This window comes from Poecilia reticulata, chromosome 9, assembly GCF_904066995.2.
Source record: "Poecilia reticulata chromosome 9, P_reticulata-male-v2, whole genome shotgun sequence".
Lineage (NCBI taxonomy): Eukaryota > Metazoa > Chordata > Actinopteri > Cyprinodontiformes > Poeciliidae > Poecilia > Poecilia reticulata.
The window spans coordinates 18508953-18525206 of record NC_088838.1 but is presented as its reverse complement, the minus strand read 5'-3'; the positions used below and the strand labels follow the sequence as shown (position 1 = coordinate 18525206).

At 40.2% G+C, this 16254-nt stretch overlaps 1 protein-coding gene across 5 annotated transcripts in view; it reads right to left on the bottom strand.

Annotated features, from left to right (window-relative positions):
- Nucleotides 1-1159: 1159 nt before the first annotated feature.
- Nucleotides 1160-16254, bottom strand: part of ap1b1 (adaptor related protein complex 1 subunit beta 1) — a 29996-nt gene continuing 14901 nt past the window's right edge. For all 5 annotated transcript variants that reach the window (XM_008418639.3, XM_008418637.3, XM_008418638.3 and 2 more), the window contains 5 exons: nucleotides 16111-16240; nucleotides 13037-13121; nucleotides 12398-12484; nucleotides 11666-11820; nucleotides 1160-2521 (listed from right to left, as the gene is read on the bottom strand). In XM_008418639.3, the coding sequence (XP_008416861.1) occupies nucleotides 2447-2521; nucleotides 11666-11820; nucleotides 12398-12484; nucleotides 13037-13121; nucleotides 16111-16240 (532 nt within the window). In that variant the 3' untranslated portion in view covers nucleotides 1160-2446. The remainder of the gene's footprint in view (nucleotides 2522-11665; nucleotides 11821-12397; nucleotides 12485-13036; nucleotides 13122-16110; nucleotides 16241-16254) is intronic.

Genomic DNA, 16254 nt, shown 5'->3' with positions numbered 1-16254 from the left:
GTGTTTGACTCTTCGCCAGCCGCTGATTCTCTGTTGCTGGACGCACAGGGACATTTCTCTCTCACAGTCTGAGTTTCGGAGTGCTTGTGTTTCACATCAGTTCAACCAGCAGAAATCCTGGTTACACATAAAAAGCACTTTGGACTTTTAAGACACACAGCCCCAGTGGAGAGTACAGTGGCTTGTAGTGATATACATGCCACTCAAATTTATTTATATTCTGTCAAATTACAACACAACTTAAGATTTTACGTAATAAACCAAAAGAAAGTAGCACATAATTGTTAGGCGGAAGGAGAATACAAGGCTTTTGCATTTAGGTTAAAAGTAAAAATCTGAGATCAGTCAATATTCTGCATAGCTAGAGACTAGAGAGGTTTTTGCATTTTCTTGGTGAAACTAATTTGGGCGTTTATGGACACGTCCGAGTTACTTAAGGGTATTGATCTGGATTTTGATTGGGCCATTCAAGTCGTGCAAGGAACTCAACCCACTAGCTCCTTACTGATTGGTGAATCTGCATGAATGCAAATATTCAGTGTGGCTGGGTGAACACGGCTCGTGTAAAACCATCGCTGGTTGTCCAAGTAACAAAGTGCTGTAGAAGCTAAATCGATTTAGCATTTACTTGGTCTTCTACATGTCACTGGTTCCCTAACAAACCTCTGAGGACTTCACAGAAGAGCTGGAGGTTTACTCAGACTCAATTACACACAGGTGGATTCATGGGGTGAGGTGTAAATGCAGCTGGTTGCACTGAATCTAATTTAAGAGCATCAGTGAAGGGAACAGAACACAACTGATCCCTTCAGATTTATTTTTTTGTTTTATCACAAAGCATTTTTTCGGAAATTAAAGTTGAATTTTCTTCCCTTTCATAATTATGTGTTAGCCTTGTGTAGGCCACTACACACAGTGCTGAGCAGAGAGCTCAGGGTTTTGTTTGCATGTTTGAGCATCAAGTGTGCAACACTGGCAGCTGGTGACCTGGGAGCAGAGTCATGGACATCTTAAAGGTCACCGGTTGTTACGAAGCGCTGTGGGAAAACAAACCGGAGGGGTCTATAAAAACGTGAACTTTACCGAGCAAATAACTGAGGCAATGTTTTACATGCTGCGGTAACCTGGGATGTCAGGAGAAGAAACAAGAACAACCACGTGGATACGTCAGGACTTTAATAGTTTTTTTTTTTCCAAACGACGTACACACATACGACAAAAATCAAGTAAATCAAGAACCTCTGATTAGACATCTGATTAATTAACACAGCATATGTCATATGAATCATCCGTCAACACACACAAAAGGGACGCACACAGAATGCATTTTCATGAAGTAGTGAGAGTAGGTGCATTCATGCCGAAGAGACAAAGGGCTTCAGAGCGACGACTTGGAAAACAAATCCAATTAGCCCTCCTCAGGTGAGACAGTGTGCTACGACATGTATGCTTTTATCTGTAACAAATGACGACATTAGTTTGTGTCACCTGGGCCTTCATCTCCGGGTGGAGAGCTGCAGCGAGGTTTCAGAGGAAGCGAGAGCAGAGTGGCAGAGAGCCCGAGAGGCCGCCGCTGACGCAGGAGCAGACAGGACATATTAAAAAAAAAAAAAAAAAAAAAAAGAAGAAACCTTGCACCCTGAGGCTCTCTCCCAGCCTGCTGCATGAACACTAACAGGGAGAATACAAAACACAAATTAAACCATGGAATGACTAAGCACGAGAGCAGTGAGCTGACACCTGCTGCTAGTCTCTAAATGTCAAGATATTGATGCAAAAACAAAAACGAAAGAAACACACAGATTTCCACGCACACGTCGGACAGACATTCTGCTTTCAGAAACAGTAGTAGATCCAAATCCACCGCTCCGTAAAGATACTAAAGAAAACTTTATAAAAATTACTATAGTGTAGTTTAAGTAATTACGTGTCCACCAGACACAGGCCTTTTTCTACTGCGCCTCAACTTAAATGCACCCCTAAATAAATATACTGAAGCTGATGGCTCACCTGCTGATTGCGGGTGCTAAAAATAGACTGAAGTTTGCAGAGAAGTGGGGCTAGAAAATGATTGCAGAGCCTCATGCAGAGAAAGTCACAGGGACAGACGTCAGTCCGCCGTCTGGCCCTTAATGAATATGGGTCATTATGAAGGAAAGGCAAGAAAGACTGGAGATGTTCGAATGATTTAGCTCAAGATGAAAATCTTGAACTAAACATAATTAAAAGGTAGAAAGCCTGAAATCGCCGCCGCCTTTTCGGGAACTACAAGTGCTGCTCTAATAGGTTACAACTGCCAGCGAGGCTGTCTACTGAAAGGACAGTACGACTGCAGGACGGCGTTTCTGCGCTGGGCCAGGCTGCGGCCTGGTCGACGCGTCGCTGAGAAAGGGCAGAAGAAGGTGCCAGGAGGTCGATGCAGCGCAGCGGATGGTCGGATGTCGGCTCAGTTCTTCAGCACGGCCTCGTAGCTCTGGAAGACGCACTGAGAAACCTCCGGAGCTCTGCACTTCAGACACACCTGAGGGACAGAAGGAGCTGATTAACGACACGCAGGTTTTAACGAGCGATAAAACCGCTGACCGTTTAACCTCGTCTAAAATCTTTGTGCTCAAAGATGTTCCCCTAAGTACATTATTTCTTTAAAAAATATTTGATAACTCATGACTTAGAGTTAAAGCTCAAGTTTGTTATTTCTTTTTACTTTCAGAAGAAAACAGCAACAAACATTGAAGGAAACCAGCAGTCCAGCAGCGATCGAGCTTCTAAAAATTATTTTTAGTAATGGATCCTTTCATTTTGGGGGAAATGTGTTTAATATATATTATTCCACTTTTTGTGTTATTTTTTTCCCCCTATTATTTTCATTACTATAATACAATTTGCCAGATTCAAAGTTAGATTTTTTCCCCTCAATTGTACAAAAATTCTAGACATTTTACAAAGTGTAACCTGTGGATCTTCTTAAATAGTAATTTTATTGTTTTTAGGAGCCACAAATGATGAAAGAAAAACTGAACTGGTCCCACCACCTTTATTGATACATGGACATTAGACGTACTTTATGAGTCGCAGCTCCAGTTCAACCTGAACTGAAAGTTGCCAAGAGGCCAAAATATAGCAGTATATCAGTTTCTGAAAACTGGTGCTTTTAGTCAGTGTGAGACAAAACCAAAATGTTAAAATATGATGGGGTAGATCAGAAATGTCAGTTTTTATATAAATCAAGGCATTAGACTGTTGCCCTTTAGAAAATGAAAGAGCAAAAAAGGATTAAATTAATCATTTTTCCTGTTCTTTTTACTCTAATGTATTGAAGTGAATTCCATATTTTTACTGAAAAAATACTGTTGACCACTCAGTAAAGTCAAAAAGCAAAATTGGGAAATAAGATGGAAAAAAAAAAAAAAAAAAAAAGGAAATAAAAAATGAAACAAAAACACTTCAAAATAAACAGTTAAAACAAAGAAAAAGCAAAACTGATTTAAATTAATTTTAATAAAACAGCCTAAAAATGAATGATACTGATAGACAACCTTAGAAATCAACATTCTTGAGTCGAGTTCTGTGAGATTTTTTGGGTAAATCAGGCCATGATGGGTAATTAAGAAAGACACGATTACTCTTTTAAACATCTTCATCGGGACACAGCAATAATTATTTCACACATGGGAGGAAAAAAAAAAAAAAGCCTCGGATTAAAAGCCCCTTAATTTAGTCTTATCAGGCACAGGCAGACCTACGGACAGAAATACAGATACATAAGCACACTGGAGGAAACAGCGGCGGCCTGCACGCTCTTTGATGTCGGCCTCAGCTGGGGAAAAGATTCTGGCTTTAATGGAGCATCATAAAGTGAGTTCCCCCAACACCCCCCCTCCTCCCATCAGACTGCAGATATTATTTTTCTCCCAACCAGGAGCGTGCCGTTTACAGGAAACACCAGGCAGCGGGGGGTTCTTGCTTGCATCAGTCCAGATTCTATCATGATGTCGCAGAAAGCAAATCGGACAGAGAGGATTGGGAGGGGTGGGATTTAAAAAATGCAGTAATTAAAATTCTGCAGGAGTGAAAACCTCTCAGCCCAGTGGCAGCCAGAAGCTTTAATGACCCACGGGTCTCTGATGGGAAGGACGAGGACAACCTGTCCCCCCCCACGGGTACGGTGAAGCGCTGCCGCTCGTTCTGCTGTAATCACCGTCACCGCTCAGAATCCCATTTGTTACACTGAGGAGGAGCTGATTAGTGCGTAGGAGGCAGGGTCACATTGTGGTTTTACAACCCGAGGCGCAACAGTCAAACCCCAGAGTGGCACGTTCAGGTAAAGACGCGTATTTTGAAACAGCTGCTTGCAGCGATGGCTGGATCTTTCATCTCATCAAGCAGAAAAGGACAGAGTGACCCCCTTTTCTCATATTTATTTGAAGCTTTTCACTGGATTTGATGCCGATTTTTTTATTTATTTCTGAATTCATATTACGTTGAGTAATCCTCCATTATCCTAATTACAAGCCGGTGTGTTCACTTATTTTATTATAAGCCATCAATTGTCTGTTGCCCGTCCCCGTATCAGCGCCACTAATTCTCTATAATGTTTGCCCCATTATCCTAATTACACTGATCAGGTATTCACCTGAAATGGGATGATGTGTTGAAGAGCCGCAAAGCGGGAAACGCAGGGTTGTCGATACATAACGCCGCAGCAGAGCAAAGCCTCCCTCGGCTCTCCGGGCTCTTCACTAATACAAGGTGCTGCTGCTGCCGGCGGCGGCGTTTAGACAGCTGTGCTGCTATCGGCAAGATGGCAGGAAGCGCAGAAGCTGCGGCTGCCGTGCACAACTCCTAACGGCAGCAGGCGGGAGCTCGGTTCGTTTTTAAAATAACAGCAGCGCCACGTCCTCGGAGCATAATGGTGAGGAAATTACAAACTCAAGTAGGAAGAAGAGGGAAAGACGGGGAGTTAAATATTAATGGATTCTTCCTACAGTTTTATTTTCCCTCTTGGAAAAAAAATACGAGCATTTACTATCAAAGTGTTTTGATTCTGCAGCGCCAAGCACAGGGTGGGAAAAATAAAATCTCAATCTGCAACATCACGAGCCAGAGAGGTTTCTATGTACTGTCCTAGACTAATCTGTGATATGCACAGTGTTTTCCAGTAAGTAAAGAAACAATCACTTCTGTGAACTGCAACAAAAACCCGTTAATATCACCTTTAATGAAGCTTACAATGCTGGAAGAATGACTAATTTCTCTATAAAAGTGATTCAATTAAAACAAGTCATTTAACATTTGTTTCAATGTCTTCAGTATTTAACAGAGTGAACAAAATTGTACAAAAAATAAATTGTTTATTTTATAAAAGGTAAAACTCGTTTGAGCTGATTTATCCCAGAAGAAACCAATAATTTTCGCAAAAATATTTTTGCAAGAATATTAGTTCAAACCTTAACAAATAAAAATATCCGAGTTTGATTCTGAAAGCTCAGCACACAGACTTTCTGCCGCAAGGAAAGCAATGCAAATGATGCGGTGCAAAGAAAGAAGAAAACAACCGGCTGGGAAGTTTGTGAGGAGAAACCCGACAGAGGCATCCAGAAATAAGCCTGCATTAAACATAAAGTGAAACCAGGTATTGATGCCAACGCAGAAGAACACCAGACACAACGAGAAATAATTTACCGACATCAGCGAACAGCAAGGAAACAATCCGAAATCAATCGGCTGCCTGCTGACAGAATGTTTTTAGCAGCAGGTAGATAGAAACTTAAAGTCTGCAGCTTATTTGTATAAGAAATAAAAACGAGTTAAGTCAGTGAGATTCCTTGGAGGGAGACAAATCAACAATTAAAAGATTTAATTGGGATAAACAAAGCAAAGGTGAAGAGATGCGTCACAGAAACAGACCGATCATCACGTTAAGATGTTACTGAGCCGCTATCCTAGTTATTCCCTCATCTGATTATTTTGATACCAAAAACGTTGCTGTTTTTTTTTCTTCTATTATTCTCCAAACTGCCGTCTTGAAACAAAAAAAATGAGCTCAGATGTTCAGCAACCGCAGTGGTTGCTGAACATCTGCGGTTCAGCAACCACTGAACCGCAGATGTTGAGATCAATCAAGATCAAGTCCTTCATGTTTGCTCAATTCTCTCTGGAGAAAAGTTTTCTGGTCTGATGGTGCAACGACTGAGCTTTCTGAAGACAAGGAATATGTTTGAGTCAATGTGGGGCTTCCAAACCTAACAAAAACTCAAATATTCCTACTTTGAAGAGCGGAGATGGTAGCATGAAGCTACAGGATACATCCACATAACAGCAGCTTCCTGTGGATGATGAGGAATTGATGTTCCAACACAAGAATGACCTCAAGTTTGACCTAAAAAGCAAAAACCCAACAAACTAATCAAATAAAATTAACTTGTACACATCTGCCATGAAGAGTGGATTACTCTGAAACTGCAATAAAAAGAAAACAATGAGTCCTGTTTCAAACGATTGACGTTGTCAATTTTGTCACCAGTCAATCTTAAAAAAAAAAAAAATCAACCAAAAAGCTCCAAAGTAAAACATCATTCATCCCAATTATGAGCATATAACTTTTGAGCTGTTACTATTGAGAAAGTAACATTTTTGGCCTTTGATTAAAAAAACCCAAGCAATAAAGCTCACAGCCTGAGAATCCCGACGTATAATATTCGTATGCTGAACAGAAATGGATTTGTGGGCAAACTGAAGCCTTGTGTATTCATGGAGCTCCTATTTCTGAGTTTACTGACACGCTGTAGAGGAAAATAAAAAAAATAAATCAGCCAACATCACTGGTCACATTGTTGCCATGGGGACAGGAGATGGCAGATGAGAACACCCCAGCTTCATGTCAAGAAGATGAGCAGCATCCCAAAGCTCCCAGATATACAGTGTACATAAGTTCAGAGATGGGAAATGAGGTTGTTAAAGGAAGTAGACAGGAGCTGCAGCTGATGTTTCGTACAGGAATAAAATCCACTCTGCAGTGTTTTCTGTCTGCTCGAAAACTTCTCACTTTTTCTTTCTTCCCATCACCTTCGTAGAGTTGTTTTCGCCTGCAGCAGGCAGCTGTTTTCAGCAAAAGAAGGTGTGAATGTGTGGAAAAGTGGGAATGTTAGAGACATGGCTCCAACAAATACAACGTCATATCAACTTATTAGGTGACCAGTTTTCAGCAGTGCAGGTTTAGAGCTCCGTTTCTTCATATTACTAATAAATTGTTGTATTTCTGTTAACCCATAAAGATTTTAGTTTGCCCAATTTCTAAAGCGAGCAAGTCTCTTTTGTAAAACTTTTGTAAACAAAAAAAACCCAAAAGTCTGAATTCAAAATTGTGAATTTTAATTATTTAGCTTCCTAAATATTTAAACACATTTTCCAAAGAGTTGGCAAGAAGCAGAGTGGAGTGTGGAACTGGGACAAAGCTTTAATAGTTCATATAAATAGAAAGGTATCGTGGGAGAACTGAAGTCAATCAAGTTTAGATTATGAGGAAAAATAGGCCAAGCTATGATTATGGTTCAAAACAACACTGGGTGCAGAGCAGGAGAAAGCATAAAAAAAAAATTAATAAATCATAAGCGTTGTATGTTTCCTCTGAAGAAAATGATTCTTAATCCCTTTTTTTTGTGTTTTCTCTAACACCGTAAAACCCAGTGAAAAATGCAGTGGCAGCGCTTTACTCCTTCAGGTCTAAAAATAGCGTTCGACAAAAGGCTTTGGCAGCTTGGCTTTAATGTTCTGTGCCAAGAGAGCGCTGGGACCCTGCAGCAGGCAGCAGCTCACAGCGTCACTGTACATTATGTGCATGCAGCAATATAAACTCTGTGCCTACGTTCACTGCACAATTTGTAGCCTACTGTGCCATGCAAAACCATTTGCTCCTCGAGACCTTTTTTTTTTTTTTTTTTTTTACATTTTCTCATGTTACAATTTAATCAGTACAGCTGACCTGTATTTAACAGGTTTGTTAGAGAAAAGAAAAATCTGTGAACAAATGCCGTTGATGCAGAGTTAGATCAAGAAACAATATCCCAAAGCTCTGACGATCTCTTGATCTTGAATCAGTCATTTGAAAATGACTGATACATTCACCATACATTCCCAGTATAGTGGGAAATCTAAACGGAGAGGTTATGAAAGGAGAGAAGTGATCAAAACGATCACGGTAACCGTGGAGGAGTTGCAGAGAGCTGCAGCTCAGGTGGGAGAAAACTGCTGACAGGGCAACTATTAGTTTGACCTCGATGAAGGACAGGCAAGAAAATAGAAAACAGACACATGAGAAAGAAATTTCTGTCTTGGCCTCTTCTGACTAGAAAAGCTTCTGAGACGACATGCAAAATGTCATATGTTACAAGAACTAGCATTGCACATCAGTCTGACCCTACCATCCCCACTGTGACATATGTCAGTGGCAGCATCATGCTGTGGGGATGCATCATCTTCAACAGGAAGAGGCAAACAGGTCAGAGATGATGATGAGAAGGATGAAGCAAATTGCAGGTTAACCCAAGAAGAAAAGACGTTTTAGGACTAAAATTATATTCAGGAGGCTTTTACAAAAAAAATGAGTCGGTTAAATAAAATGAAAGAAATGTGACAAGGAAAAATGTTAAACAGAATTTTAAGGTCCCATGTTGCTTTAAATAATTCTGAATGGCACTGAACCAGTGAGCTTCGAGCGACACTGAGGAATACTTTGGACTTTAAAATGAAGCAGAACAGAATAAAGAAAAAAGGAAGATAAAATACTGAAGGATAAGAGCGAGCTCCCTGGATCGTTAAAGTTTAATAAAAGCAGGATGCGCTGTGAAATACAAAAATAAACTACATGTTTCTTCCAGGGTAACAAATATTCCTAAATCACCCAGGGGACTTATTATTCAAATTACATTTCTGTTTAACATGTGGGTCTGTGCAACGATTGATAAACTGAGGGAAGTGTGAACCAAATGAAAATTCGGACGATTTAATGACCACACATTGGATGACTGATAAATTGACTGGGCCAGACAGGAGTAAACAAAGACAGTTGACGCCACCTCATAAATTAAACATGAGGCGAACGCTGACGGAGGAACAAGCAGGGGGGTGAGTCGCATCAAGGTCACCGCTCGCTCTGAATCTGTACGCCAAACACAATCTATCAACTTCATGACCGAGACTCGCTGACAAAGCAGACGCGCAACGTCATAACGGACAGGAACGCGTCAATACACCCACACAATACTCAGGAAGTTTGCTGCTCATCGCTGCGCATCCGTCTCTGTCACAGTTGTTTGTTCACTCGGATCCCAGAACGTCAATAGTCTCAATCCGAGTCGTGGAGCGGTGACAGTCTGATCGCTGAATCATTCCGACTTTATTCAGTACAGAAGACTCTTAAACTAAATTGAATGACCTTGCTCACTTTAAGTATGCATAGAGTTAAATCAACATGATCTGAAGCATCTTTTGATTCAGTTTTCTTTGGTAGGAGTCGACTTCAAAACATTGCAACTTTCTAATTAAAGCTGCGGTATGTAGCCTTTATTTTAAATATATATGTATATAGATGTGTTTACATATTTGTTTAAATTGCCACTGTGTTGTATAATATTAGAGTCTGCAGAAAAAAAAAATAAAAAATCAAGCTCCTCCGTCTCCTCTCTGTGGTCCTACAGCTATCTCCAAAAATACACAGATAGATCAAAAACGACCAATCAGAGCCAGGAGGAGGATCACACTGATCACATCCTCCCTGATGACGGTGGATAAACAGTTTCCTGTAATGGTAAGGTGTTTCTCCACCCTTAGCACATTTAGCAGCACGTACTAGAGGATTATTGACACATCTTCCTCTTGGCTCTAATTGGTTGTTTCTAACGAAGCGGTACCATACTGTCACAACATGGTGACAGATTTAACAAATGTGTAAAAACACATAGTGCTTTTAAAAGTTACATACTGGAGCTTTAAGTCATTTTTTGTGGATTTAGATGTATGCATGGACTCTCTGTGAAATCTGAAATCTATCTTCGCATTTCTAGCAGAAAGGTTTTGGGCAAAAATTGAAACATTTGGACACGAAGCAAAGTTTCATTTAAAGAAAGAAAAACCTCAGGGCATAATGCTACTAACGCCGACTGGGACTATGCTGTCACCGTCTGTGCCAAGCCTTTTGGAATTATGGCCCAAAATTTCCTGTTTGGTTTCATCGACTATAATATGTTCTCATACATCTTTGTGAGATTACAGTCAGAAATTGGCGTTTTCTTTGAGAAAAAAACCCCAAAAACTGTTATTCTCACAACCCTGCACCTTCATTCAGATATTGCAGGATAACGGGGGGAGTAAAATACAATCAAAGAGAGAATCTGCACAATGTAGGATGGAGATCATCTAACGTTTACTTCTATGAACATGAATCCTTTTCTTCTTAAACAAATTTAAGTGAGAATTTTGTTCTCTAATGAAGCTCCCAGACCTACAGAGAACAGCTGGATTTATACTGCAATTATGTGAAACACAAGTGGGCTTTAAATGCCTATTAGGTGACTTCTGAGGACAATCAGTTTTATTTGGGGGTATCAAAGAGAAGAGGGCTGAATACTAATGCAAACCGCACAAAAACGTATTTGCAAAATAATGTAAAATTTTGTTCAGTTACAAAAGGAAAAAGGATTTTACCGAATGACAACAGTCAAACATTCAAGAAAACGCCTTAATGTTCATGACAGATTTTTGTGTCATGTTTATGTCAGTCTTATGCACACACCTTCAAATAAAGTGTTACCAAAAAACTATTAATCCTAGGCAGAAATTAATTAAATTCAAACTATATGCAGATATATGACATAAAATGCATCAACGGTATATTAAAGGTTGGGTAACACTTTATTTGAAAGGGTGTGCATAAGATTGACATGACACTGTGATAAACATGACATAACACCTGTCATGAACATAAAGAGGTCTTTATGAATGTTTATGACAGATGTCATGAAGTGTCATTCGGTAAATAATGACACTTTTAATGCAAAGTTGCTCTAAAAGTCAACTAACTTTGCATGATTTTGTAAATTATAATTGAATGCAAAGTTGCCATTTTTAATGGACTTTCAATGCAACATTTAGATAACTTTGCATTAAAAGTGTCATTATTTACCTAATGACACTTCTTGACAACTGTCAAACATTCATAAAGACTTCTTTATGTTCATGACAGATGTTATGTCACATTTATGACAGTGTCATGTCAGTCTTATGCACACCCCTTCAAAGAAAGTGTTACCAAAGGTTGTTGTTAATCTGGCAAAAATGAAAAGGTTTAAGGGGTGTGAATACTTCTGCAATTTACTGACTGTATCAATTGGATGTAATTGGTTATAGAAAGCTTTCAAAGTAAGCTTGTGGGGAAAAAAAAGAAACCTTTTTCCTCATCAAAGGAATCCATCTATCCCTAGTCTTTCATTTATATGAGGGCTCCTCTGTCTGCTTGTTCTCATGTTGAAATATTTCTCAATATTTTAATCGTCTTTCAAACTAAATCGCTGAAAGTGACCTTGTCTCCTCCCAGCCGTTTCCTTCTTCAGTAATTAGCAGCTCAATCAGAGCAGTGATTAGACCGAACAGTTTGTTGTGCAAGACTCACTGTGAAAGTCGGGTTTCCTGTCTGCACCCGGAGCTCAGCCAGAACCCAGATGCCGTTGCTGAGCTTGGTGGACTGGTACAGCATGTCCTGGCCGTCCACGGTGCGCTTAGCGATGGTGAAGATGTTGCTACCCTGAAGTTTGTTGGAGGCTGCATCTGTTAAAGAACGCAACAAGAGATCACAACCTCACTGCTGAAAGTGGTGCTGCACGGTTTATCTTGGCTCAGATATTTAAACCTAAAACCCTCGCTGACTTCTGTCATGCTCTGAGACCGTCTATCATTAAATGCACTGGACCCTGCAGAATCTCTTGTTCCCTTAACCTACCCTAGCACATTTTCACCCCGGGCTTTCTGTGAAACACCTGTGTAGTTTCTAATTCAGAAATAACTCCTCTCTGCAGCCTCAGCCTCCCTGACACACCCCAGCAGGACGTGAAATCCTCTCTCTTTATTCCTGGAAAAGAAATTCCATCTGTCGGGGTAACTCTCCATTAAGCTATTATTATGAACTCTTCTCTAGTCCAGCGCTGCTCACACTCGTGTAATACTAAATTATGACACATAAATAGAGAGTGCAGCTGATGAGTCTTTATCAAATACAATTTGCTTCATTAGCTGGGATTAGTTTTGAGATAGACATGTCTCTGTCTGGCTATTTCAGTATGAAAAGAGGCTGCAGCGCACGGCTGTGCGGTGATGTGTTTTTCTCTTCATTAACCCCCCGTCTTACCCGAGCTGAGATGGCAGTCTTTGATCTGAAACTGGGCTTCGTTGTCATTAGAAATGTCTTTCCATGTGGCGAGGAAAACTTGTCTCTCTGTTAATAAAGACATGCAATCATTGGGTGAGTTCCAGAAAAGCTTTCTGAAATATATGGGTCAATAGCAGCACCATTTGTGTTACTATGAGTTTTCCCACAGTGCAGCAAAGAGAAGAAAAAAAAAAAAAAAAAGAATGGAGCAAGCAGTGTGTGAGCAGTTCATTTCGACTGTGGAGACAAGGTGTCCTGCTGTGGCTTTGGCTGTGGAGCATTAGCTCTCAGCCTCTGGCAGCAGACATGCTGCTAGCCCCATCAGATGGCTCCACAGGGACAAATGCTGACACATTTTCACCAAATGAATCAAACAGCAACTCGAGAACAAAAGAAAAACAAAAAGAGGACTCAAAATGGCCCTGTTGTATAATCTGCCCTGCCATGTGAAGCGACAGGCTTTTAGGCTGGTGGACAGTAAACAAGCAGTCGCAGCACACGTCCAGGAAGAGTCGCACAGGCATCAATCTTTCAGCGAGGGCTGCTTATAGTACGCCGGCTGACGTCAGCCTGGCTCGGAGGCATTTGTGCGAAGCTATTTAGCGAGGAAGCACTCACCCATCTTCCCGTCTTCCACAAACAGCATGCTGATGGGGTACTGGCAGCTGAAGTAAAACACGTCAATGTTGTTCTTAACAGCCACCTGCGGGGAGGGGATTAAGTTCGGATGAGAGGAGAAACGAAGCCATCTCAGAATAATTACATTTCAAGTGCTTTTCACAGAGAGACGTCACTTCTCTTAGTGTGGTCCAAAAAGTCGGAGCAGGCAACTGTCCTCCGAATTCAGTCCAAAGAGTTATTCATTTAGAAACAGACTTCACAAATACAAATGAATCTCTGAAAAATACAATTTTGGATCACCAGGCTGTTGGTACCTTTTATTTAGTCAACAACAGCTTTCAACCTGTCAAATAGCAAAAAAAAAAAAAGAAGTAATATTTCAAATGCGTTTGTGACAACTGCTTTGAAAAGTGCCAACTTAAAGTGTGAGATGATCTCTGGACTGAATGTTGTTTTTCAGGCTTGATCTCATAATCATAATTTCAAAGCAAATCAGCACTTGATTGTTTTCAGTATTGTCAATCTTTTAGATCACAAATCTGTTCATCAAAAATAAAAACAAAAAGAAAAATCAAAAACACATCCAATGACATGACTGGCCATTTGCCATCCTGCCTTCTATTCAGAGCCAGCCGCTGAACAACACACAGTACTCAATGATGTTCGATTGCCAATCCACACGGTTTAAGAAATAAATCAGTCCAACCTTTGTAGAAGCAGAAAAAACAGCTTTAGCAGGGTTCTGTATTATTTCATAATCTTGTATATGTGATAAAATGAGTTTAACTCTCACTAAAAACAGCAAATGGAAGAAACTGCATTGGTCCACTACTTACAAAGATCTAAAAAGCATTAATGTTCTTCTGGACACATGAGTCAAAGCTTTATTTAGCTCCAGGTTCCATTTTTCTCCAAACAAGGCTCTGATAAGTGCTTTGAATCCACTGGAGTTTTATCTAGAGGAAGTGGGAGGAATGAGCCTCAAGAAACCTGACCTTTTGTACCAAGAGTTCACATGAGCTGCTCTACAAATTAGCTTTAAACTGTGTTGAGCATGAAACGGTGCAGAATTACCTCTTTGTTTTGCTTCTTTAAATGTTTTGACATGCACAGTATTTATCTTTATAATCATACGTACATTTTTACTGCTGGTTTCTTGATTATTTTTTTGTTATCATCTTTGCAGCGTGCCATTTTGAAATATGACACCAATAGCCTAAAGAAAGCAAAAGTTTCTGATCTATAAATAGCATTCTGAAAATGCATCAAGAGAGCTAAAAATAAAGATCCAAAAAGGAGAAATAAGGAGCAAGCAAGGATAAAAAAGGATAAATGAGAACATTTATAAATACTCCAAAGATTTTATCTGACAAGCCATAGATTTAGTAAGGAATTTGTTTGCCTTAGCTTCTCAGTCAGCTTTATGGTCCTGAAGGTTTGAGCATGAGAGAGGGAAATGGATAAACAAAGATCTAATAAAGGAAGCATCTGCAGAAACAAGTAGTGGGCAATGATACTGTCATTAGCCAGCTTTATAAAGAGCTGCAGCTTTGCTAGAAGAGTGAGTCATGAATAATTCAATGCAGCAACTTATTCCTAAGATGCAGGAGCACAAACAATGCAACGTTTTTGAGATGGAGCTTTATTAGAAAAGGTAACATTGGTGTTGCAACTTTGGCATTTTTAAAGACGGTCAGGTCTGTGTGACCATCGTGCAGTTTATACGATTTCTTTGCTATGCTCGGAGGACTTCACTACAAATGCCATGAAGATGCAAAACACAAAAGTTGACATGAATACAGATGGCATCTGCATGTGTAACCTATAAAATAAAACTGAAAAATCTGCTATAAACAGTGGAAATAGGCCAGATCAATACTGTTCATAGAGGAGGAAAAGTAGAAATGTTAGAAAAGCTGTTCAGGCGAAGAGAAAAAGGAGGAGGCATGTGAAACCAGTAATGACCATCCCCACTTTTCTCATCCCCCCTTTGACAGTCTTATCTTCCCTTCCCAGGTGCAAACAGCAATAGTCAGCCCAGTCAAAAGGAGCCACAGAGCCCAAAACCAGACCATTTACAGTTGGTGAATGTTTCGGGTTTAAACTGTTTCATTCTCAACATGGGGCTTTAACAGCGTGGTAGAATAACAATGCGACGCACTTGGTCTCAATGGATGCATTCAGGACGCCGAGTCAAACAGAGCCGAACAGCATTGGGGCTCTGTTTTGCACTGATACCTGATCATGTTGACCTGTTCAATCATGAGCCTGAACTAGCTGGATTTCCATTAATCAGAAAATTGCTTGAAATTCCAAAACTAAATTTGATAATGAAGACACAGTAATTCTGATAAAAACATTTCTGCGCCAGGATGAGGAGGTTTTTCAGCAATATTAAAAGAAATGTATTTGGTAAAACCGAAATGGAAAAACTTTTCTTTTGCATAACTGTTGAGTCATGATGTTACTACTGGTGAAAACCACAAAGACGACGACAGGACAGTCGTAGGAGGATGATGGTTTGTTTTTGGGGGGTTTTTTTGGACAATGTGCAGCTGGCTCCACCAGAGCTCTCACAGCATCACACATTTCATAAAAAGTTGTCATTCAAATGTGTTGTATCCGTAGCTCTTCTGTGAAATCACACACTACAATTTCTCAAAAACACTGCATACGTAGCAGCTGCCAAGTATAAGGGCTTGTCGCTCCAACGCCTGATTAAGACGCCGATGTTTTCTCTGATGGCTGACAGATGATGAGCGCCAGCATCAGGGCTGAGTTATGAATATATATGTCAAGTAACCGTTCACAACCGTCACTGCTATTTTTTTTTTAATAACTTGTTGCATGAACAAGCATATTCACATGTGATTTTAATTTCATTTCTTACTTGATGGAAGCACCGCAATTGCAAAATTGTGTTTTCTTCGACGTTGGCGGAATATTGACTAAGATTTGAGCGCATTTGCAATGGAAACGCAGGCAGTGATGGACAGAGAAGCACTAAGCCTGAATGAAAACCAACCCAGCCAAGTAACATTTAGAAATGTTGCTCATAGTGTAGGTTTTACCTGCAGGTTGTTGAGCGGATCCATCTTCATAACAGGTCCAACCGTATTGAGCGGAAGGGACACTTCGATGCTCTGGTTGGGGCTGAGGGGGGTCAGAACCTGAAGAGGGCCAGCTGGAGCGAGACCAAAGCTAAAGACAAACAA